Here is a 23184-nt window from a genome sequence, read left to right as displayed (position 1 = left end):
AGGGTCAGGAATATTATTTGCTTGATACTGGGACAAATACTTGCTTTACCCTGGAACAAATGACTTTGAAATTTATCGTTCCTGTTTCTTTTTATATCGTAGTGCCCTGCATGTGGTCGCAGAGCTTCTCCCTTCGAAGCTCCAGGGTAATTCGTCGTGACATGCTGATAAGCCAACCTGCACGATAAGATCCCAGCCCCGCTAAAAAAAATCCTAGTCTGGACCCTCGAAAGTTGAGTTTCCTTGACCATCCAGCTTTTGTTCAGTCTATTCCCTATGAACGTCGAGGCCGACACCACCTGACAACTCGTCGCAATATTCAACAGCATCGAAACCGTCAAGATGAACGCCCACGCGCTCCTCTCCTCCCAGGGGTGGCGAGGAACTGGTCACTCACTCCATAAAACCGACGACTCGATCGGACTCGCGAAACCCCTACTACTCAATCGCAAAGACAACACGCAAGGATTAGGTCAAAAGCAACACTTTACAAGCGATCAATGGTGGATGAACGCATTCGACGAGCAGCTCAAGGGTCTCGACACCTCAAAGAAAGGAAAGGTGGTTCAGACAATCACGACTGGCAAGCTCAACGTTATCGACAAGAACCTTGGCAAATACTCGGTCTACTCGTCCTTTGTACGAGGAGGATTCCTTGAGGGCACCATAGACAAGCTCGAGATCAAGGACTCGAGCACAGATTCTTCCTCGGACGATACTAGCGACCAACAAGACACCGAGAAGGCCAACGGCAACAAGCCTCGAAAAGAAACCAAGGAAGAGAGAAGGGCGCGAAAGGAAGCCAAGCGAAAGCGCAAGGAGGAGCGCGCCCTAGAGAAGGCTGCGCGCCGAGAGCGCAAATCCAAGTCGAGAAAGTCGTCACGGTCGGCCAAGTCATCGGCAGACTCGAGCGACGCCGACGAAGAGAAGCGCCGACGACGAGCCAGGAAAGAGGAAGAGGAGACAAAGAGCGAAGGAGGCTGCGAAATAAAAGGGCACATGGAGATTCGGAGTTTGGCAACATATACACAGCGAAAGCATCTTTGCGGAGTTTAGGTCGATCAAAGGTTTTTTTTGGATGATACCCCTATAGATGTATATTTTACGTCTCCTTTGGAATCTTGCCTGGCTTGTTGGAAAGGAGCCAGGGTCTTCGATCCCAAAAGTCGTCCTTGATGATGTCGAGATGCTCCACGACGACACGCGCCTTGGCCCGGCTCTTCTTGTCCTTCTCCTTTTGGGACTTGGACTGTTGAACCGGCTCTGCCTGAGCGTCGATGGTTTGCGTGATGTTGTGCGAGTTGGGATCGACCAGCTCGTACTGTAGAGATGTTAGCATTGTCCTTGAGACGTAGTCTCTAAACTTACATCACGGAAGATGACGCTGCCCTTTTTGAAAATCTCGGGCTCATTGTTGTAGTTGATCGAGAACCGTGAGAAGAGGATCTCATTCTTGTCGGCTGCCAGGGTGCCCTGTAGAGGATGTTAGTGTGCCAATCATTCAGGGGCGATCCGCTTACAGCAAGAGTCCTCTCGGCTTCCTTGTTGTCCAAGCCTCCAAGTTGAATTAGAGACCAGAATGTTGTGTTGTACAGGTTGTTGATGTGGCCTACTTCGTTAGAGATATATCGACCATGTAATGCTAGCTGAACGCTCACAGTCTACTTGACGCCAGCTCATGTAATCCCGGAGATTCTGAACACTGGGGTAACAAACGGCTCGGCCATCAAAGGTTGGAAGCGGTGAAGATAGAGGGGTATCCGGGAAATGGGTCGACCAAGAAAAGACATAGTTGGCCGTGAAGGTAGAGACAACAGTACTGACAAGTTTGCTATGACGGATATTAGCTACGTCTCTAAGTGTCAGCAAACCATGTACCTGGCTCTTCTCTCAAACAGAGTGCATGCCTTGTGAAAGACAAAGCTATGAATTGTTATCAGGAAAGTCATAAAAGAGATTCGTGGGAATGAACCTGTATTCGTCACTGACACCGTAGGCGATGGTGATTTCGGGCAGTTCAGTCACAACCGCCTTGGCTGCCGTGTTCATGAGATCCAAGGCTCTTCGGTCATTTGGCTTTTCAAAACCATACTTGGCACACATCCTTTTCATCATGAGCAATGCACTAGGTATCGGGAGTTATGTGGAGTATACTTTGTGAACCCTCTCCCGTCTACTCGAACCACGATCCATGTGTTGGGCAGTAGAGCATCTGTCGTCTCAAAAGTACGGACGTACTCGAATCTTGCAAGGCATTAGATACAGGGAACACTTGAAAAAAATACATAGATTCAAAACTCACTTGGAGTTTGCCATCTTTGCGAGTCTCTGGGCCGGAGTCCAGCGCAGGTAAACGAGTGTTGGCGGAGAGTCTCACACTTGATGGTGTCTGGTGTTTGTGAATCAGAGGGGCTTTGTGAGAATTGTTAGTGCAGCTCAGGCCGTGTGGAGAAGGTACAGAGTCTGTTGTTGCTTGCACACCAGGGCGTGTTGGGCCAAGAGTGGGCTCTGGGGCAGCTGTAGCCTTGCAGATCTGGACCTGCCTCCAACGCGGCTGAAGCCGATTTTTGGAGACGCTCGCAACTTAACCTCCCCCTCCATGGAACGCGACAAGCTTAATTCAACAGTTATCCTTTGACGCCCAGGCCCAGCGTCGCCTCATCATGAATCTTCTGCTCTCTGACGACTATCTTCTTCAAGATTACCCCGAAAACATCACCAATACAATCCGCTCTGGACATGCGACTACTCTGCGCTTCAACCGTAAGGGCGATTACCTTGCTTCCGGTCGAGTCGATGGCACCGTGGTAGTCTGGGACCTCGAAACTATGGGTGTTGCGAGGAAGCTGAGAGGTCATAACAAGAGCATCACGTTTCTTAGCTGGTCAAGGTGTGGCCAATACCTCCTCACAACCTGTCAAGGATGGAAAGCAATCCTTTGGGATCTCCAGGATGGCAAGAGACTGCGCGAGGTTCGCTTTCGCGCTCCCGCGTACATGGCCGAGCTTCATCCATGGAATCAGTAAGTGGGCGTTGAATCGACGTACGTGCGATCGCTGACATGCGACAGCTTGCAATTCGTGGCAGCGCTCTTTGAGGAGCAGCCCGTTCTTGTCGATGTTTCCGAGCCCGTCGATATCAAACACATCCTCCCTTCTGCCCCGAAGCGATCGAATACCGACGGCGACGCAGCTCTCAGAGAGAAGCAAGCAAAGGAGGATGCCAAGCAAATGACCACATGTGCCATCTGGAGCATTACTGGAGACCACATCCTCGCCGGAACGAACAAAGGAAAACTGAACATCATTGACGCCAAGTCCTACGAGATTATATTCTCCGCAAAGATATGCTCGGGAGCTATTACTACGATGCGGATGACAGGATCGGGCCGCGAGCTGCTGGTCAACTCGCAAGATCGAATTATCCGGACATTTCGAGTCCCTAATCTGTCGGTCGAAAACCTGGATCTTGATACATTACAGATTCCCCTGGAGCACAAATTTCAAGACGTTGTCAACAAGCTGTCATGGAACCACGTCACTTTCAGTGCAACCGGAGAATACGTGGCAGCCTCGACGTATAACAACCACGAGCTCTACGTCTGGGAACGCAATCACGGCAGTCTGGTTTGTATGCTGAAGGACCCGAAAGAAGAACAGGGCGTTATCGAGTGGCACCCAGCTCGCGCTCTCTTGGCCGCATGCGGCTTGGAGACGGGCCGGATATATATATGGTCTGTAATCAGCCCACAGAAGTGGTCTGCGCTGGCGCCGGACTTTGCAGAGGTGGAGGAAAATGTCGAGTACATCGAGCGGGAGGACGAGTTCGATATTTATGCACAAGAGGAAATCCACCGACGGCGGCTCGATGCCGAGGACGAGGAGGTTGATGTCTTGACATTGGATCGATCCAAGGCCCTGGACGAAGGAGAGAGCTTTCGCATGCCCATCCTATTCAACCTGGGCGAGAGCGACAGCGAGGATGAATTTATCGCCGTGTCGACCGGCACCATGAGACGTAGGAGTCCTGGAGAGGGTCAGAGCGATTTGGATGAAAAGGCACCTGTGAAGAAGACAGCAACCAAGGCCTCTAGAAGCCGAAAGCGCTGAATGCGGCGACGGTGTTGGACAAAGGATCTGGAGCGGGGAGAGTTGGACGCGACAAAGAGCCAGGGTGGCCTTTGTCGCATTGCGATAAAGCTAGAGCTGCATGGCGCAAAAGTCACCGACTTCATGAGAACGAGGCATTGCCGGTCCTGACATGAATTTGACTTTAAAAAACGTCGCTTTGCGGCGCAATCGAATCTTGAACATCTGCTGCCTATGGCTACGCGACGTTGCTGAACACACATGAATTGATTGGAAGGCATTGAGCCGGAGCTGAGTCACCGGTGCAACGTCAGAGGAGGGTGATTATGGAACATCGAAAGTAGAGCTACTTGGCCAGCGGGTGCAGCCTCTGATGAACCGAAAAAATCAGCGTGACTGGCTCATTAAAACGCGTTGCAGCTGTCTCCACCGCAATTTAGTCAGCATGGAAGAGCGTGCACCAAAGTAGAGGTACTTAGCCTCTCCCAAGCCTCAGGCAACACCGACAAAGCTCAAACATCCTAAAGTGGCTTAGCGCCATCGCTCGTCCGCCAGCCGCCTCAAGTCCAGAATCTTTCAGGCTTCCCCCGACCTTCTCGCTTCATCCACGACAAACTTTTGCCCATCGCACAACTTCATCACAGCGCGCGTCGGGCATCGCGCGCATCGCATCGAAGCAGCTTCCCGACCGATCACGACCGACCGACGATATCGCCGACCGCGATTTTTCGATCCCTTGCGACTTTCGAGGTGGCGGCGACGGGGGAGACCAGCCTGAGGTTCTCCTGGGCCGTCGGCCAGGACAGGCGTTGCTGCTCAGCGCCATCCAGCAATCGTATCTGAAGGCTTCTGCCATCGATTTTGCAACCTTGCGCGGTACAATACTTGCCCTGTCGCAGTTTTCTCCCGTTTTCTTCGACTTTTTCGCGTTCCTTTGCTCTCTGGCGCGCGTTCTGACCTCCGCTCTCGCTTCACGCTCCTTTTCCGTTCACGTCAGAGCCACCGCCAGTCGCCACCATGGCGAACCTCATCTTCACCCACTCGAGCGCTCCGCTCAAGACAGTGGAAGAGATTCAGTTCGGACTGATGTCCCCCGAGGAGATCAAGAACATGAGTGTCTGCCACATCCTCTACCCTGAGACCATGGAGGAGAACAAGACCAAGCCCCGCGACGGTGGCCTTAATGACCCGCTCCTCGGATCCATCGATCGACAATTCCGATGCAAGACCTGCACTCAAGCTATGGGCGAGTGCCCTGGTCACTTCGGCCATATCGAACTCGCGAAACCCGTCTACCACCCCGGCTTCATCAAGAAGGTGAAGAAGATTCTGGAGATTGTCTGCCACAACTGTAGCAAAGTGTTAGCCGATACTGTTGGTCTCACTGCATAAAGCTCTACTCTTTAACCCTTTGATGCTAACCTCGTCCTCTCAGAGAGATCCCGAGTTCGCCGCAGCTATCGCTACTCGAGATCCCAAAGTTCGCTTCAGTCGCGTCTGGGAAGTCTGTAAAAAGAAGAGAAGATGTGACAACGACGAACCAAAGCAGAAGGATGAGGAATTCGCCCCAGGCATGAAGTTGGGTCCCGTGGAAGGCCATGGCGGTTGCGGCAACGTGCAGCCCAACGTCCGACAGGCCGCTCTGCAGCTCAAGGCCGCTTTCGATGTTGTGGAGGAGGGAGGAGGCAAGCGACGAGAGACGACGCCCATCACTCCCGAGATGGCTCACAACATCTTGAGGCGAATCACCGAGGAGGACCTTCGGGACATGGGTCTCAACTCAGACTACGCCCGCCCCGAGTGGATGGTTCTCACCGTTCTTCCTGTGCCCCCGCCTCCAGTCCGACCCAGTATCTCCATGGACGGCACCGGCACCGGCATGCGTAACGAAGATGATTTGACGTACAAGCTGGGTGATATCATCCGCGCCAACGGAAATGTCAAGCAGGCCATCCGTGAAGGATCACCTGCACACATTGCCAGGGACTTCGAGGAGTTGTTGCAGTATCACGTTGCCACCTACATGGACAATGATATTGCTGGGCAGCCTCGCGCTCTGCAGAAGAGTGGACGTCCCGTCAAAGCCATCCGAGCACGTCTAAAGGGCAAGGAAGGTCGTCTGCGAGGTAACCTGATGGGTAAGCGTGTCGACTTTTCGGCACGTACTGTCATCACTGGTGATGCCAATCTTTCACTTCACGAAGTCGGTGTTCCTCGCAGCATCGCTCGAACTCTCACCTACCCCGAAACCGTCACACCTTACAACATCGGTCGGCTGCATCAGTATGTCGAGAACGGCCCCAACGAGCACCCCGGTGCCAAGTACGTCATTCGAGCAGATGGTCAACGAATTGATCTGCGGCACCACCGCCGCGCAGGTGCTATTTCTCTTGAGTACGGCTGGAAGGTCGAGCGTCATTTGATTGATGGTGACTATATTATCTTCAACCGTCAGCCCTCTCTGCACAAGGAATCCATGATGGGACATCGTGTCCGCGTCATGCCGTACTCTACCTTCCGTCTGAACCTGTCTGTCACATCTCCTTACAACGCCGATTTCGATGGTGACGAGATGAACCTGCACGTTCCTCAGAGCGAAGAGACTCGCGCCGAAGTCAAAGAGCTCTGCCTGGTGCCTCTCAACATTGTTTCACCCCAGAAGAACGGTCCCCTCATGGGTATTGTCCAGGACTCGCTTGCTGGAGTTTACAAGCTCTGCCGTCGAGACACTTTCCTCACCAAGGAGCAGATCATGAACAGCATGCTCTGGGTTCCTAACTGGGATGGCGTTATTCCTCAGCCAGCCATTCTCAAGCCCCGCCCTCGGTGGACTGGCAAGCAGCTCATCAGCATGGTCATCCCCAAGGAAGTGACCCTCCACAACGGCAACGACAAGAAGGAGGATGCCCCCCTTAAGGACGAGGGCATTCTAATTCAAGCTGGTCAACTCATGTACGGTCTTCCCACCAAGAAGATCGTTGGTGCGGCGGCTGGTGGCATTGTCCACATCAGCTACAACGAGCTGGGAGCTGAGGGTGCCATGGCATTCTTGAACGGTGTTCAGCAGGTTGTGACATACTGGTTGCTCAACAACGGTCACAGTATCGGTATCGGTGACACGATTCCCGACAAGGCAACCATTGAGAAGGTTCAGGTGCACATTGATGAGGAGAAGGCTGAAGTCGCTCGCCTCACCGCCATGGCCACTGCCAACGAGCTTGAGGCTCTCCCCGGTATGAATGTCCGAGCAACATTCGAAAACAAGGTCTCGATGGCTCTGAACCAGGCTCGTGACAAGGCCGGTACTACGACACAGAAGAGTTTGAAGGATTCCAACAACGCCGTCACCATGGCTTCCTCAGGTTCCAAGGGTTCATCCATCAACATCTCGCAGATGACTGCGCTTGTGGGTCAGCAGATTGTCGAAGGCAAGCGTATTCCCTTCGGATTCAAGTATCGCACACTGCCCCATTTCACCAAGGATGATTACTCGCCCGAAGCCCGTGGCTTCGTCGAGAACTCGTATCTTCGTGGTCTGACTCCTTCCGAGTTCTTCTTCCACGCCATGGCTGGTCGAGAAGGTCTCATTGATACTGCGGTCAAGACTGCCGAGACAGGTTATATTCAGCGACGACTGGTCAAGGCCCTAGAAGACCTGTCTGCGCGCTACGATGGAACCGTCCGAAACTCACTGGGCGATGTTGTGCAGTTCCTTTACGGCGAAGATGGTCTGGATGCTATGTGCATCGAGAAGCAGAAGCTGGGGATCCTCAACATGTCCAATGCTGCCTTCAAGGCCAAGTACCGACTGGATCTTGCCAACCCTCCCGAGTGGTTCAAGCAAGACTACGAATTCGGTAACGAGTTGACTGGCGATAGGCCTTCGATGGCCCTTCTCGATACCGAGTGGGAGGCTTTGCTCAAGGACCGTCGGGTGATCCGACAGATCAACAAAGCCAAGATGAACGAGGAAATGATGCAGCTGCCGCTCAACATTACTCGAATCATCGAATCGGCCAAGCGTGTGTTTAACGTCAAGGCCAACGATCGCAGCAACCTGCGACCCTCTGACGTTATCCCCGCCGTGCAAAACATGCTCGACCACATGAAGATTGTTCGCGGTACCGACCCCATCTCCCAAGAGGCAGATGCGAATGCCACCATTCTCTTCAAGGGCCTGCTGCGCTCTCGTCTGGCATTCAAGGAAGTGGTCAAGGAGCATCGCCTGAACAAGCTCGCATTCGACCATGTCATCGGCGAGCTTCGGAACCGATGGGATCGGGCCTTTGTCAGCCCTGGCGAAATGGTTGGTGTTTTGGCTGCTCAGTCTATCGGTGAGCCTGCTACTCAGATGACACTGAACACGTTCCATTTCGCCGGTGTGTCTTCCAAGAACGTCACTCTGGGTGTGCCCCGTCTCAAGGAAATTCTCAACCTGGCCAAGAACATCAAGACGCCTAGCATGGCTGTGTATCTCAACACACCGCTTGCTCGACAGGAACAGGCCAAGAAGCTCCGAAGCATGGTGGAATACACCAACCTTCGCTCTGTGACAGCGGTTACTGAGATCTACTACGACCCCGATATCCAGTCGACCAACATTCCTGAAGATATGGACATGGTCGAGTCTTACTTCATGATTCCTGATGACACGCAGGTCAGCATCGACCAACAGTCGCGATGGCTTCTGCGTATCACGCTTGATCGACAGAAGCTGCTCGATAAAGAGATCAGGATCGATGACGTCGCTCAGCGCATCAAGGAGGAGTACCCCACTGATCTGGCTGTCATCTTCAGTGACAACAACGCCGACGAGCAGGTGATCCGCATCCGAACTGTCTCTGCTGGTGACAAGGACGAAGATGGCGATGGCCGAATGGAGGACGATGTCATGCTGAAGCGACTGGAGGCGCATCTTCTGGATACGCTCACTCTTCGTGGCGTCAACGGCGTCGAGCGTGCTTTCCTTACCAAGGGAACCAGACTCGTCGAGAGCCCCGATGGAGCACTGCTTGCCATCAAGGACGACCCACGATGCACCCAGTGGTACCTGGATACGAGTGGTTCGGCGCTGCGTGATGTGCTGGCAGTTGACGGCGTTGATGCGACCCGGACATACACCAACGACCTGTGGCAAGTGGTTGAGGTGTTTGGTATCGAGGCGGCTCGTTCCGCGCTGGTGAAGGAGTTGACCAACGTGTTGGCTTTCGACGGTTCCTACGTCAACCATCGTCACATTGCGCTACTGACAGATGTCATGACGTACAGAGGTTCCATCTCGGCTGTCACCCGACACGGTATCAACCGCGCTGACACTGGTGCTCTGATGCGTTGTTCCTTCGAGGAGACGGTCGAGATTCTCCTCGAGGCTGCTGCGTCAGGCGAGCTGGATGACTGCCGTGGTATCTCGGAGAACGTCATGCTGGGCCAGATGGCGCCAATGGGCACAGGCAACTTTGATGTCCTTCTGGACCCCAAGATGCTCGAGACTGTCATCTCAGACAACTCTCGCATGGGCTTGATGCCTGGTATGCCTGTCAAGGGAGGAGAGAGCGAGGGAGCAGCAACGCCATACGACACAGGCTCTCCCATGGCTGACTCAGGCTACCTCAGCCTCAGCTCGCCAGCAGCTGGTAACTTCTCTCCTATCCAGGGTGCTGGATCGGATACTCCTGCTGGCTTCGGCAACACTGAGTACGGCTTTGGTGGATCGACTGCGATGAGCCCGTACGCGATGCGCGGAGGAACCAGCCCCTTCACCACATCGCCAACGTCGCCATTCGGACCTGGAGGAGGCTACTCGCCAACGTCACCCAATGCCTACTCGCCCACATCGCCTCTTGTGGATGGTGGCATGGGTCGGTATGCCACATCGCCTTCGTTCAGCCCGTCATCGCCTTCTTTCTCGCCTACGTCGCCCATGGTGCGGCCGACAAGCCCCGCGAGCCCCAACTACAGCCCGTCGTCGCCGAACTACTCACCTGCTTCGCCGTCGTCGCCTCGACACTACTCGCCCACATCACCGGCGCAGTTCAACTCTCCCACGTCTCCCAACTACTCGCCGGCAAGCCCCAACTACAGCCCAGCGTCGCCCAACATCCACGCAGGCGGAACTACCTCGCCGTCGTACTCACCGGCATCTCCCACGTGGTCTCCTACGTCTCCCGAGGCCTACTCGCCAACAAGCCCGTACCAGAGGAGCCCTGGTGCGCAGCAGTCGCCAACCAGCCCAAGCTACTCGCCCACGTCACCTGCTTTCTCTCCTCGTACACCTGGTCCGGGATCTTCTGGAAACCAGTAGTGAGTTGATCAGCTTGGCCGGGGAGGAGCGCCGAGACGATGGGCTAACACAGACGGAGCAGTTCTCCCAACTCGCCGTCAAACGAATAATTTTTTGATTGAATAATGCAAACGTGGCACAGGTTGTCATTTCATTTTTTTTCCCGCATGGTTCTTTGGTCAGGGGGGGTTTTCTTTCAGCATCATAGACCCGCAAAAGAAGTTGGTACAGACTATACAAGAAAAATCAGAAAACCACGACGAGGGCGGAGGAAGCTGGATGGAATTCCGAGAAGGGCCAGATGGGCATTCGAGGAACAAGGAAGGGGGAGGAGAGAAAAAAACAAAAGAATAAGATACGGGGCATTGTAATAGCTGACTTGTACTATAGCGATGGGGGGTTGGCGAAGGAAGGGGACGGAAGGGAATTGGAGGGGAGGGGGAAGAGGCAATGACATATAGGGATGATGATCCAGATTGGAATCAAGACTGCGGACGCAGCATGACAGACAGGCGGTGATGACACACATTCAGCTTTGCAGAATTTTGGAATGGATTGGCCTATTTGAAAACAAATGAGCCCTTATACCCTCTGTTCTCTGATGATGCATGCGTAGGTAGTGTGTGTTGTGAGACGGACTCCGAGTCTGACTGTAGTCCAGTCTGTCTGGTGATGCACTGCATGATTGATCCAGTTTTGGGGATGTGTAGTTATTGTTTTCTTGGTGGCTCTTGTTGGGTCACATGTAGTAATTGAACAAGCGTTGCATGATATACATGATGGGGGCTCATGATCTCTTTTAATTTCTTGTTGAATGTTTATTAGTGTCTCTTCAAAAATGATCTAGAAGTCATCTTCAATTAGGAGAAGACATTCCGACTGTTTAACCATCCTTATGCCAAGACTCATCAGGGTCACTTCAAGAGATTATGTACAAGGACGAAATGCTGTCAACCTGTGTACAAAGTTCTGTTCTCGTGAGACAAGGCACATGAACAAGTACGGAACGGAAAAAGGAAATTGAAAAAAAAAAGAGAGGCAAGGAGAAAAAAAAAAGTGTACCCAGCGTATGTGGACGACGAGGTTATCCCGCCCAACACTTTTTTCTTCTTGGGTATATTCGTCTTGAACGGGACATAATTTGCGTGCGTTTGCCCCATGGTTGGCTGTTGGTCAGCGCAGCCGCTCGTGCGACCCGACGAGTTAGGACGTGACATGACAGCAGAAGCGCGGGCCGCGTCGGCTGCGACCTTGAGGAGAAGAGAGCAGGGCAAGGGAGTCCGTGTTGAACTGGAGAGACTCCACGACAAGGCTGATTAAAGTGACGAGGTGGAGAGGGGAGGTCTCTAGAATAGGCCGAGTGGGAACCTTGTGAAAGGAGGCACGACTATGTGGTGATGGTGATGGTGATGATGCTGCCCGGATGCAGTGCAACCAACAAGTCTGTACATGCAAGGACAAAGAAAAGGGTAAAAAAGACAAGTCGGGTATAGATACAGATGGGAATCATGGGCCGATCGGCCGCACGGGCCCGTAAAAAGACACGGCATTTAGGCGAGATGCGGGGAGGGGAGAGAAGCCCGAGGAGGAGCCCGGAGGAGGAGGAGGAGGAGGAGGAGGAGGAGTGCATTGTACCTAGGGCTGTGAGTGAGGGCAGGCAGAAGCTATCACGACATCCATTCGTTGGACGGGAGTGTGCATTTGGGGGCGGGGGCGGAGAGTTTTCTAAGTCGTTTTTGTGGGACAACGGCTTCTTCGGGGCGTACAATTGATAGAGGGACAACAAGAGGAGATACAACAAGACAAAAAACAGGTTTCGTCTTTCAGCTCCCAAGAATAGCAAAAACAAAAGGAACCATCGCGTGTTAGGGCTGAAAAGGTTATGATATCATGAGGATCTGAGGAGGATCGAGGATAAAACGGCTGCAATGAGGCTGAAGAGGCTGTGTCAGTTTCAAAAACTCCTCCTCCCAGAGTCTATCTCGTGTTTGTTTCCACAGCCAGGTCGGCTGTGCAAAAACGCATGCCAAGCGAGAAGCACCGGGGAGCAGCAACTATCCCCGACATCTCAAGGAGGAGTAGGAGGAAAGGAGTGACGATCCTGCTCATCCGTCATCCATCACAAGGACAAAGACTCAGTCAACAAGTCAGTCTGGTGAAACCCTCATCCTGGCCCCCAATCTGACCTCTCTTCATCACATGATTCCGACCATCTGCGTGCACCGATGCGTGGCGCCCACTCTCCACCAACACCAGTGACCAGGAGCACGAGAGCAGAGGCCAACAGTCGCTTGAACGAGATACCTGTGCTCGCCTTGGGCTCTTGTCCGGCCCTGCTCTGCCCTGCTCTGCCCTGCCCTGTGCGTGCGGTGGGAAAATGGCCTTGTTCGTTCACCGACCGACAGGAGCGCTGAGCGCGGGTGTGTGCCAATGGGTGCCATGGTCCCATTTTACACCGATCTTTGAACCCGTCTCATCCCTGGATGAGGTCGACTGAACTCGCACTAGAATCAGAGACTAGAGGTCAAGTGAAAAAAGACGCGGTCCATGTGTGGGTGTCGGCGCTTAAGCCTGGGTACGAACCGGGGCAGCCTGTCAATCTTTTGAGCTGCTGCATGTGTCTGTCTGTCTTCTCAACTTTTTACCACTTTCTCCCCCTTTCCCATGTGCCTCGTGTCCAAGTAGCAGCTGAGTGAAAAAAAAAGTCTTGTCGGCCCGGCTGCAGAACTGGTCGCTGATGCAAGACCAACCATGTTGGTTGGTGGTGTTCGTTCGCTCGTGGACACCGGTGGACTTACATACAGTAAGTACTATGCGGTGCATTCGGATGCCAACCGTCAATCAATGAGACCCGCTCAACAAGCATGGGCCATGATGGGATGGGATGGGTTGGGTTGGGTGGTATTACCGAGGGGCGGCTCTCATCGCGGCAGTGACATCAATCGGTTCTGTTCCTGGTCCAAGGCAAGGCATCAGATGAAAAAACGCCCATAAGGCGCATTTGGCCCCCCCTGACTGACCTCACACTCTATTCGAGACGAGACGTGAGGCTGTGAACAAGGCCAGAGGGGAGAACACACAGAGCAGAAGAAAAAAGTGAAACATGTTCTGGAGCGTTGATGCGTTGGCCGTGGCTGTTGGTTGTGAACTCGTGAGTTGGGCCTGGCCTGGCAGGGCCGTGACCATGGCCGTGGCGTGGCGGGTCGCAGATGCGGCCAAGCTTCCATTGAGAGTGGGCCTTGTTCAGGGCTAAAGCGACTTCACAGCAAGCCTCAATAGACAGGGGACCTATCGAGGCGAGCAATGGTAATGGTGCACCGGGGTTGAGCTGAGTCTTGATCATAGATGTCTTGAGAAACGTGTAACATGATGTTAAATGTGAGAGGAGAGAAAAAGAGAAAACATCCTCCAAAGGGACGAGAGAGAATAAAAAAGAGATAGGAAAAAAAAAAGAAAAGAAAAAAAGAAGGAAACCCTCCAGTCGTGTAGGTAGGTACACCAAGCACCAGGGATCCCAGTCCCTAGCTGCACACCCCCCAAGATCCAATACCACCCACTCCACCCGACCCCAAAACCACCAACACACACTGTAATTGCTCGATAGGGTCCATCCAATCCAGGCTTGTCCGAGGCACCGCGCAAGGATGCGAAGCAAAACTGGTCAAAGAAACGAAGTGTGAATAAGGAAGCAGCAAAAAGAGAACAATGACTGGAAAATGAGGGGTTGATGAGAGGGAGACGTGAAATGACCCGACGCTGATGCTGAGCTGAGTGAGTGCTTCGAGACTCCGGAAATGACTGTCATGCCTGTCTGTCTGTCTGTCTGTCTGTCTGTCTTGTCTTGTCTTCTCTTGCGAGTCGTTGTTCTGGGAGCCCTAGTTTGTCGCCAAACAACTCCGGGGATACAACAATCCTTCTAGGGTTCCAACGTGTAAAGAAACAAAAGCTCCTGGGCCCGGTGAAGGGTCCGTCCAGCCCGAGGGAGGCATAGAAGCTTGTAGAGCACCACCATCATCGCTGTCGCGTGCCAGTGCTGCTCCGTTCAGAGCTTCTCGCCCTTCCTTCGGGGATGCCGCGGGTCGCTGCCGTCCGTGGCTCGTCAGCTCAACCGTCACCTCGGCAGCCTCTGCAGAGGGGGAAATTTGAGTACCAACCTACTAGGTCGTCTGAGGAGGGTTTGGGCACTGAGGACGCATGCAGTAGCCCACCCACTTCTGAGTCCCCTGGTCCGTAATGTTGCTCTTGCACTGGCAGTTGGTGCCGGGCTGAGGGTCAAGGCTCGAAACTGTGCAGCCACACAGAGTCCAGAGCTGAGTCGTCTTCCAGTAGCACATGATGGGCAGTCCTTGGTGGCAGAAGCAGGCTCAAGCAAGGCAATCAAGGATCAAATCAGAGTCTCCGAGTCTTGAATCACAACGAGCGTGTTGATTCTGAACGAGGAGAGGGCCTCAGATGGTCTTCAAAGCTCCAGATATATATACCTGCCCTTTGCGAGGTGCGCTTCAGTTCGACAGCTAAAGTCGTCCTTGACAGATGACAGGCTGCTCCTAGCCGTTATCCGAAAAGTTTGTGTGAGTGAGTTTGGTTGCACTCGTCCCGACGGGAAAGGCTTTGTGTGCCGTGGGGAAAGAATAGGCTGGTTGCCTTTGGGTAGGTGGTGGGAGGTAGGTATGGATGGCTAGCCCAGGTCTAGCAGTGCGGGAGGATGACTTGGCTTGGTTGGGGTTTGACCAACAAGAAGAGGGATCAAGAGATGTTGTAAAGGCTGGTGTTGCTCCGTGATGAGCTGAACAAGTGTGTGTATGTGTGTGTGATTGTGAGAGACGCTGCCGAGTTGAGTCGTGGTGATTATTGACAAGAGGGACAATGTCGTCGGTCCTTATATAGCTGGTGATACGATCCCGAGAGACTGGAAACGGCTGTGAGAGAGCGAGGATGTTTGCTGTCCATGACACTATGGGCACAGGCAGGCCTTGGAGATGCCGCGACGTCAAAGTCGAAATAACCCTCGCAACGGCCACCGAGCAAGGAATCGAGATTGTTGGTCGTGTTTGCACCTCCCCGACGTCCAGAGGCCGGGAGCTGGGTTGGTTAGATAGGAGGGTTGGTTAGCTACCCAGCTACCTTAGTTGGTCAAGGGAGGGCAAGGTTGGCTGGCTAGGGGCGTGAGCCTTGCGAGGGGGGGCGTGCGTGTTGGCGGCAGTGTGTTGTTAGTTGCTCCTCTTCCTTCTCGGCCATCCGTCCCCGCAAAGAGACGCGAAAAAGAGACGAGGGGAGGTCCAGGGAGGTCCAGGGAGGGGACAGCCCCAAGTTCCAGAGAGGAGATATAGCCTCCGAGCTCCAGATTAGGTCGCCTGCACGCCGCAACACCATGTTGGCAGGTCCTGCCCGAGAGTCGACTTACGTCAAGGCACATCAGTCCACAACCACTTGCGGAGAGAAACCAACTGCATCGCGGCTGGGCCGGGGTCTTGCGGTTATGGTAATCCCACGCCGTGTGCGGCTTGACAGACAGACAGAGAGACAGTTGGGTTCAGATGTGGATGGATGGGGGCCCTTTGTGTGATGGGGCATCGTGCATCCACAGCATGTTCTTCTGCATCGAGGGGAGGGGGGACCACCATCATGCATCCTCTCGAGATTCCAGCCCACATCATGGCCGCGGCCCATGGGACGAGCCATGGCGATGTGCTTTGCGCAAGCCTCGGGGGATGGTGATGGTGATGCCTATGCCTCTACTGCTGCTTGCGCGGGGCCCAGACCCAGCACCTGACACCATTGTCCAGAATTTGAGCATCTGTAAATGGGTCAATGACCGCCCTGTGCGTGCTTCATTGACCACAAGTTGGGTCAGCCACAGTAATTCGAGTTGGTGACAGCCATTGGCATACAAGGGTTCATCGGAGGCGCGGCACGGGACGGAGCCATGATCTGCCCCGTATCTCTGTCGACTCGACCGGTGCGTCCGTTTGGATTGCTCAGCAGTTGGTTTTGCACATTGTGCCTCTTGCGTCGGAGATATGAGCCAACGTTGGCTCCATGCCAGTGTCTGGTTCGATCGATAGACGAGGCCTGGTGTCGGATGCTGCCGCGGTACCTACGACACATTGTTCTGATGACGGACCACAAGCCCAAGCTCTGTCAATGTACACCCCCACAATATCATGAGCAGTTGGTCTTCTCGTTCGTACTCGAGTTTAGCTCGAGATGATCAGGGTGAAGCTTTTTCCCCGCCATGATGCTGTCCAGCGTCCTCAACCGTCGTCAAGTAGACTTGCTCTCTGCTGTGTCTTGTTTCGACTGCCACATGGCCATGACAGCCTTCCTTCACAGCCTTCCCCCTTTCGCCTCTCCCGCTGTCGAAACCAAGTTGGCCAACCAAGACTTCAACGGAGGCACGGGTTGTACAGCATGTGTCATGACGCCACAGCACTCGCCCAGTTTGATGAATGCGGGCCCCCCGGATGCTCCCCCAACGTTCCTTGGCCGTCCCCCGATTTGTTCTTCGGCACATCTCGAGGGGAAAAAAACTTCTTTTGCGCAAGCGTGTGTTGGCAGGGTCCGCCGCCGCCATTCTTCCTTGTCCCTTGGCTTGCTGGGCTTGGAGCGTTAGACGCCCTGTGGAGCTAGCGGATGTTGCACATGATCCGCGAGGTGAGATGGTTAAGCCCCTTGTAGATTAGCCATGAGGCATAGGGCCGTTTAGCGGCGATGAATCAAAGGATCAGGCACAGGAACAAAGAGTGCTGCGGGATTGGCGTTGGCCCCCTGAGCCTTGGTCATCAGCCATAGCCGTTGGTGTTGTGGCCGAAGGGCCGTATGTAGTACCTGAGAATTGTACCTCGCTGTCATGGTGTACATGCATGTGTGCGTATACGCGCGTGTAGAAGGGACTGTCTCACTGCGATGGGATCGTTGCTCATCTAATTGACGCGGCGGATGAGGAACCGGGCCTTGCGTTCTGGCCTTCACTGCGCCAGGGCGGCTTGTTCGGGGCGATATCCATGTGGGTACGTACACGGGCCCAACTCATGCGCGCGGGCCGCCGAGAGCACACCGTGAACATGTCCACGACAAGCCAACAACGGCCGCCTCGAGGCATCAGGAGAAGGGTGTGTCGGTTGCGCCTGATATTGGCAACGTCTGCATCGAACACGAAGAGGATCGCTCCAGCCAGCCGCGCACGCACTGCCGGCGGCACAATCCGAGTTGGTCTTTGTTCTCTGGCCGTTTGATTGCCCTCCTCTTCTTCTCCGCTCGCGCATGCGTCCCTTGCTGCCCGTTGCTTCTTGGTCGTGCACGCGGAAACGGGCAGCGTCTAGTCCGGGATAGCATCACGGCATCTCCGCGTTACTGCATGTCTAGACGCATGGCGGCCGAGGCCTGTCACACATGGCTGAGCTTGGCCCTGCCGAAGGTACTGTAGGTAGGTATGTACTCGACTTTGGCCGAGGTGTTGTGCTATGTGTTGTGCTTGCTGCGGTCTGCTGCGCTGTTCCGTGCTGTGCCATATGATGCCATGCCCATGCCCTGGCCAGAGACTATTTGCCGGCTTGCCTACTCGGGATCCTGGATCTGCGAGCTATGTGGGTGCGTGTGTGCGTGTGCGAGTGTGTGTGCAACTGTGCGTCCAGGTATCATGGCAGGAAGGGTCGAGGACAAAGAAGACAAAGGGAGAGGTCCATGCGAGGAGGAACCGACCGGGCCGCAGTGTCTCGAGTGCCCATCCACCGCCTCGTGCTTGCGAGCGAGTCCACTTCTTTGTTGTGTCATGGGATGGGCCGAAGTGGAAAAGTATATGTCGTCGACGTTGATGTAGTGGTGGTGGGCGAAGTTGATGTCAGGTCCAGGTGTTAAAGGGTCTAGGATGACAGGCAGGTACCTCTGGCTCCCTGTAACAGCAGGAAATCGAGTATCTGGGAAGGTACCTTGCAGTATCTGGGCTCCTTCCTCACAGTGCTGACCTGGCTTGCCTACTACGTAGTACATCCTTCTCTACATGCTAAGGCAGGTCCAGCTCCTCCAGCTGCCAGCTACAGGAGTTCCTGTTCCTTCCCCCGAAAGTACTCCAGAGCCATGATTGGGGCTTAGACTGGATGAGGCAGGCACCACCCCTGTCATGGGGCGCTTGGAGGTTGCAGCTTGGAGGCCATTCAGCCGTACCATGCAGCCATGATCACACTGTGTTGGTTCTGCTCACCCGCGCGTTAGACACAGTGCCCAACGGCGGCCGCACCTCCATGCCCTGGTCATTCATTGTCAGTGGGGGCCGATTTGCTACTGTACTTGCCCTGCCCTGCCCTGCCTGCCCTAGGTAGGTACGTTTCCTGGGGTTGGGGTTGGGTGTGGTGGTGTGTGATGGCGCGCGGCTGTACGATTCTGCACCTCTCTTCACACCTCACCTCAAGCGACGCGCATGAAACGCCATCACAGCACTCCCTCTCTCCAGGCTCTGGCAATGGATGACTCGACAAGTTGGCTTCTACGCCGTTGAGAGTCAACAACCTCGGCTCACTCCGCTTGCACAAGAGCTAACTAACTGTATTGCACTTGCACTGTAGGTACTGTACGGATCTCGGACGCCTACTTACACACGATGCTCTCATTCATCTCCGCTGCGGCTGCGGCTGCGGTTGCTGGCCCCTGCTCTTCGACCTGCTCGAGTTGGGTTGGGTTGGGTTGGTCGCTGGAATATCTCTCATGTCTTGCGCCTCTTTGCTCGGCACTATGCGTCGCGGATAAGCTCCCCCTGAGCTTGGAAGTGAGTGGACAACGCATTGGATGGATGGATCGGCATGCAACAAGACTCATATCACCATCTCTTGGGGCCTTGGCGTAGTTCTCGCTCCGATCTTTTCCTATGGACTACAGCACTGCACACACAGCCTTGGTCCTTTACGGGCACTTTGACCGCTCGCTGCTCCAAGACGCCAGACCCTAGGGCACAGAAGCGACGCTCATCCGAGCATGTTGGTCCTTTTTCTTCTGGTCTCTTCATCTGCGGCCCTAGGATCTTCCCGTCGGAAAGCCTCATGCGGCCCTTATGCGACCCCAAGTCCTTCCGCCGCCGGCATTGTGCTAGTCCAGCCCCCAAAGACTGAGAAGAAAGTCGAGAAACTTCGGCCCTCTTGTAGTCACTTCAACACATCATGTATGTATCCTCTTGGAGTCGGCTGCGGCCCGAACTAGCGGCCCTACGCAACCTTTATCATGCGTCTGCGTCTGTCTTCCAAGACCCATTCGGGGGGACCCTGGCACATGGCGTATCAGTCAAGTGATTGTTGCCGCATCCGCCCCAGCTTTCTGCTTGTCACCTTCCAACTTTGATGTCTCGGTTCACTGCGATACGAGTTGCGGGTTTCTCTAGGATCGTCCAACAAACTCCCTCATGAGTTCACGATAGGGGGCCCAACAGGTTACATGCATAGTGGCCCCAGCAGTGCAGTTTGCTAGCTGTTCCTCGTTAATATACACCTGAAAAGGAAAGGGCCGAGGCGGAACAGAGCATTCTTCGTGTCGGCAGTCCTTAGTCCTCTCACCCTTGACAGATGATGGGGCAAGACGCTGATGGGACCAACCGTCCTAGTATTCATTGTCGTCTGCACTAGCTGACGTCAAGCTCATACAATCTCCACAATAGGTACCTATCGGAGGTTCAAGATCCAAGTGCCTGGTCTCAGTTTGGCTGCCCCGATATCTCTGAGATACTTACCACAGGACTGGCTAGCTCATAGAATTCTTGGTGTTCCAGACTATTCCTTTGAGCAAGGAAATCAACTCCAGGAGGTTCAGTATCAACCCTAGCCCAGACCAAGAAGGCTCGGACTTGGCCGCCATCGTCCGCCACGATGTCATTTCTCGTTCCGAATAAGAAGGTGACGCCATGGTGCGCAAATCTTCTCATCACACTCCTAACCTGCTTGACAACTTGAAGGCTGGCCCGAAGCGTTGGTAATCTATCCACATTAAGACGAAGGGGGCCCTTCATGCATGCGGGCAGAGCGGAATCAAAGACTTGGTGTCTTTACCATAGTGGGAAAGTTGCTTGAGAGGGAGCTTGAGCCGGAACCACCGCGGCCAGAGTGCATGCACGGAACTTGTCTCTGGCCAGGAACATCTTGGCTGCCCGGGGCTAGTGCTCCTCGACGCAAACTCAAGCTCTTGTTGGTGATCAGAGTGACAAGAGTGCAGCAACTAGATTCATTGACACCCACACCGTCACTCTCTCTTGCAGGAGTCATCCCGACCCGAGCAGCTTCTCCGCCCTTCCTTCTCCCGCCTCGACGGCACGGTCCACTGGGTAGTGCACAGCTGCCCTCCAGGCCGCCTCGGGCCTGTCCTGATCCGATCACTTGCCCCATTCTTTCAATCCAGGTAGCCCGGGCTGCTGGGAAAAGCCCGCGGTGGCCGCTAGTTGTCCCTTGAAAGCGCGGCAAAAGGGCGCGCGATTGCGCGTTCACGACTGGCAAGTGACGTTGATTCAGAGCTTCGAGAGGTGACGTTGGACGCCAAACTCCTAGAGTCTAGCCAGGGGTAGCGGGGTTGAACGACTGGTTGCTGCAAGGGCGGCGCTTAGGAGTCCACGTCATTGGTCGGACGGCGCATATGGCTCAACCCCTTGTCACAACCCACAACTTGACATGGCGTCAAACGATGGCAAAGGGTAGACTTTGGGTTGCAAAGGTGCAACGGAGGGGGCGTCGAGTGCCGCCTAGACGAGTCGCTCGAGGTTCCGACTGAACATGCTGACGCGGAGCGTGGTGTCAAGTGGCCGACCGCTTCTTGCTAGCCCCCCTCGCATAAGCTTGTGGGTATCGAAAAGGTGACTTCTCCTTGGCTGTGCAGTGGTGTTTGTGCAATTTCCTGGTTTCTGGAAACTAGAGCACGAGCGTCATGCCAATGGCCTGGTTCTTGTGCGGCCGGGCTCTGGCCGGAACCATCTGTTGCCTACTGGGTTGATTGGATTACGCCACAGAATCTCCGAGATGTTGACTGGCAAGCCGGGCTCCCTAGAGTTGATAGGGAAGGTTACGGACCGAAACGGAGACAGCTCGCGGGCCACTTGGAGGCTGTCAGCCCGTATAAGTCGGTCCATGGTTGAGGGAAAAGGTCTTCCGCGATCTTGGCATGGGCGTAGTTTTGAGAAAGCAAGCGACCCAGCTTGACCAGGGTGAGCGAAGACATCCAAGGTCTGTACGGGGGTAGTCGGCCGAAACCGGTGAAGGTTCGGTGAAGGGTAATTCGGCGAACGGTTCGATCTGGAGACCAATCTTTAGCCGAGCCTAGATCACATGATGAGAGATGAAGGCTTTCGGCTCAAGGAAAAGTGAGCTGGTCAGTGGCGGCCTAAGGGGTCATGAGGGCAGTAGCAGCAACAAACAAAAGAAAGGGATAAAAAGCGAGGAGCAAAGAGGCGTGAGAAAAAGAAAGGAAAAGAGGAAAGGACACTTGTGCCGGCTAACTTGATGAATGTCAGTTGCTCGCATTGATAAAAGATGGTCCCATGACAACGGATGGGCATCATGAGGAGGCTCTTTGCCTTCGAGACCTAGTCTCCAGGCTAAGAGGGCAAAGAGGTCAAGGGCTGGGTGGGCATGGAGAGCGGGAGCAGCGGGATCTGAACGGGATCTAATCAAGTGCCATAAACCTCTACCCTCCTTTTCCCGATGATCAACTTGACCAGCAGACCAACACGCCGCGATGGATGGCTTGTTGCTCGCTGCCCACCTAGCTGCAGATTTGAGCGTCTCGGGCAGAAGGAGGTCTCCGGTGGCCGCTTGAGTGGCTTGTTGGAAGCGTGCGATGCATAAAAGCAGGGTCGAAAATTTTTGCTCTGGACAAAGAAAGGAGATAAAAGAAGCACAATGATTTAAGAGTGGCATGATGCTGGGCACGAGGCAGGCTTGAGACTCTGGATCGGTCTGGTGTCTTCTGCTGCCCCTCGAGTTTGCCACAACGCATTTGATCGAGCATGGATTTGTTGTTGACTGGAGGCGTACAGCAGGGCTTGAGACAGAAGCAATGCTGCTGACACGCAGGCCTTTTCCTGGCGCCACGGTCGGTAGAATGGGATCGAGAAGCTGCAAGTGTGTGTGTGCACCGGGAGATAAGCCGGTCACAGGCGAAATCAGTGTAGGTCGAGGCAAGCCGGAGGCCGGTAGGATGCATCAGTTGCGGGCTTGACGAAGCGAAGCGCTCCACTCAAAGAGAGGCCTGTCCCGGTTACTCGCGGTGTCTGGTCTGCACGTTGCTTTGCTTGCCTCGTGGCAGTAGTGGAGAAGAGATTGCGAGTGAGGGCGGGAAATGACGACGATAGGCTGGCCTGGGCTAGAATGGCAGATGCAAGGCGAGGGGCGCCCAGACAGGACCAAGAAACTAGAGGACCCGGTGCCTGGCAGAGACTGATTTGACAGTCGAGACTTGTCGACAGCGGATGGGAGGAGGGAGGCAATGACGAATGACGGCAGTTCCCCGCAATCTGCAGAGCTTTGACAGTCCCCAGGTCCAAAACTCGCTGGTCTGGTCGACTCTCCGAGATATTCCCTTGTTGTAGCCGGGACCCAATGGAGTCGGGCAAGGACGGTGACTCGGGAAGAGGCAGGCATGTAACCTTGGGGTTGAGCCGCAAGTGGAGATTCCCGTGATTCTCGAACAGGGCCAGGCCGTGGTTGACGATGCTGAAGATGGTGGTGGTGATGGTGAGGCAAAAGGGAGACACGACGCGTCGACAGGGGCGGCTGCGTGCTGCGTGCTGCGAGATGAGCGACAGAAAGCTGCGAGCGAGCATCAGGGAGGCATGGACCGGTCCGTACGCTT

At 54.5% G+C, this 23184-nt stretch overlaps 6 protein-coding genes across 6 annotated transcripts; 3 read left to right on the top strand and 3 right to left on the bottom strand.

Annotated features, from left to right (window-relative positions):
* Window positions 1–342: 342 nt before the first annotated feature.
* MRS44_001425 (uncharacterized protein) lies at window positions 343–1056 on the top strand (the record flags this gene model as incomplete). Its single annotated transcript, XM_046274908.2, has 1 exon — window positions 343–1056. One exon carries the CDS (start codon window positions 343–345, stop codon window positions 1054–1056), a length of 714 nt encoding a protein of 237 aa, XP_046138309.2.
* A 46-nt stretch (window positions 1057–1102) lies between these two features.
* On the bottom strand, window positions 1103–2316 carry MRS44_001424 (uncharacterized protein; the record flags this gene model as incomplete). The annotated part of the gene is made up of 8 exons (XM_046274909.2): window positions 1103–1321; window positions 1369–1473; window positions 1521–1609; window positions 1659–1831; window positions 1879–1923; window positions 1973–2104; window positions 2155–2244; window positions 2303–2316. The coding sequence occupies 8 exons, from the start codon at window positions 2314–2316 to the stop codon at window positions 1103–1105; spliced, it is 867 nt and encodes a 288-aa protein (XP_046138310.1).
* Window positions 2317–2663: 347 nt separating this feature from the next.
* On the top strand, window positions 2664–4109 carry MRS44_001423 (uncharacterized protein; the record flags this gene model as incomplete). Its single annotated transcript, XM_046274910.2, has 2 exons — window positions 2664–3022; window positions 3071–4109. 2 exons carry the CDS (start codon window positions 2664–2666, stop codon window positions 4107–4109), a joined length of 1398 nt encoding a protein of 465 aa, XP_046138311.1.
* Window positions 4110–4533: 424 nt separating this feature from the next.
* MRS44_001422 (uncharacterized protein) lies at window positions 4534–10389 on the top strand (the record flags this gene model as incomplete). Its single annotated transcript, XM_046270542.2, has 4 exons — window positions 4534–4553; window positions 4600–4964; window positions 5086–5462; window positions 5524–10389. The coding sequence occupies 4 exons, from the start codon at window positions 4534–4536 to the stop codon at window positions 10387–10389; spliced, it is 5628 nt and encodes a 1875-aa protein (XP_046138312.2).
* Window positions 10390–13396: 3007 nt separating this feature from the next.
* On the bottom strand, window positions 13397–14702 carry MRS44_001421 (uncharacterized protein; the record flags this gene model as incomplete). Its single annotated transcript, XM_046273429.2, has 3 exons — window positions 13397–13717; window positions 14298–14522; window positions 14577–14702. 3 exons carry the CDS (start codon window positions 14700–14702, stop codon window positions 13397–13399), a joined length of 672 nt encoding a protein of 223 aa, XP_046138313.2.
* Window positions 14703–22495: 7793 nt separating this feature from the next.
* Window positions 22496–23155, bottom strand: MRS44_001420 (uncharacterized protein; the record flags this gene model as incomplete). The annotated part of the gene is made up of 1 exon (XM_065623696.1): window positions 22496–23155. One exon carries the CDS (start codon window positions 23153–23155, stop codon window positions 22496–22498), a length of 660 nt encoding a protein of 219 aa, XP_065480128.1.
* Between the last annotated feature and the right edge of the window lie 29 nt (window positions 23156–23184).

Source organism: Fusarium solani (genome assembly GCF_023522795.1).
Source record: "Fusarium solani strain SB1 chromosome Unknown bctg00000000, whole genome shotgun sequence".
NCBI lineage: Eukaryota > Fungi > Ascomycota > Sordariomycetes > Hypocreales > Nectriaceae > Fusarium > Fusarium solani.
The sequence above is the reverse complement of the archived record's forward strand: the minus strand, read 5'-3'. Positions and strand labels throughout refer to the sequence as shown.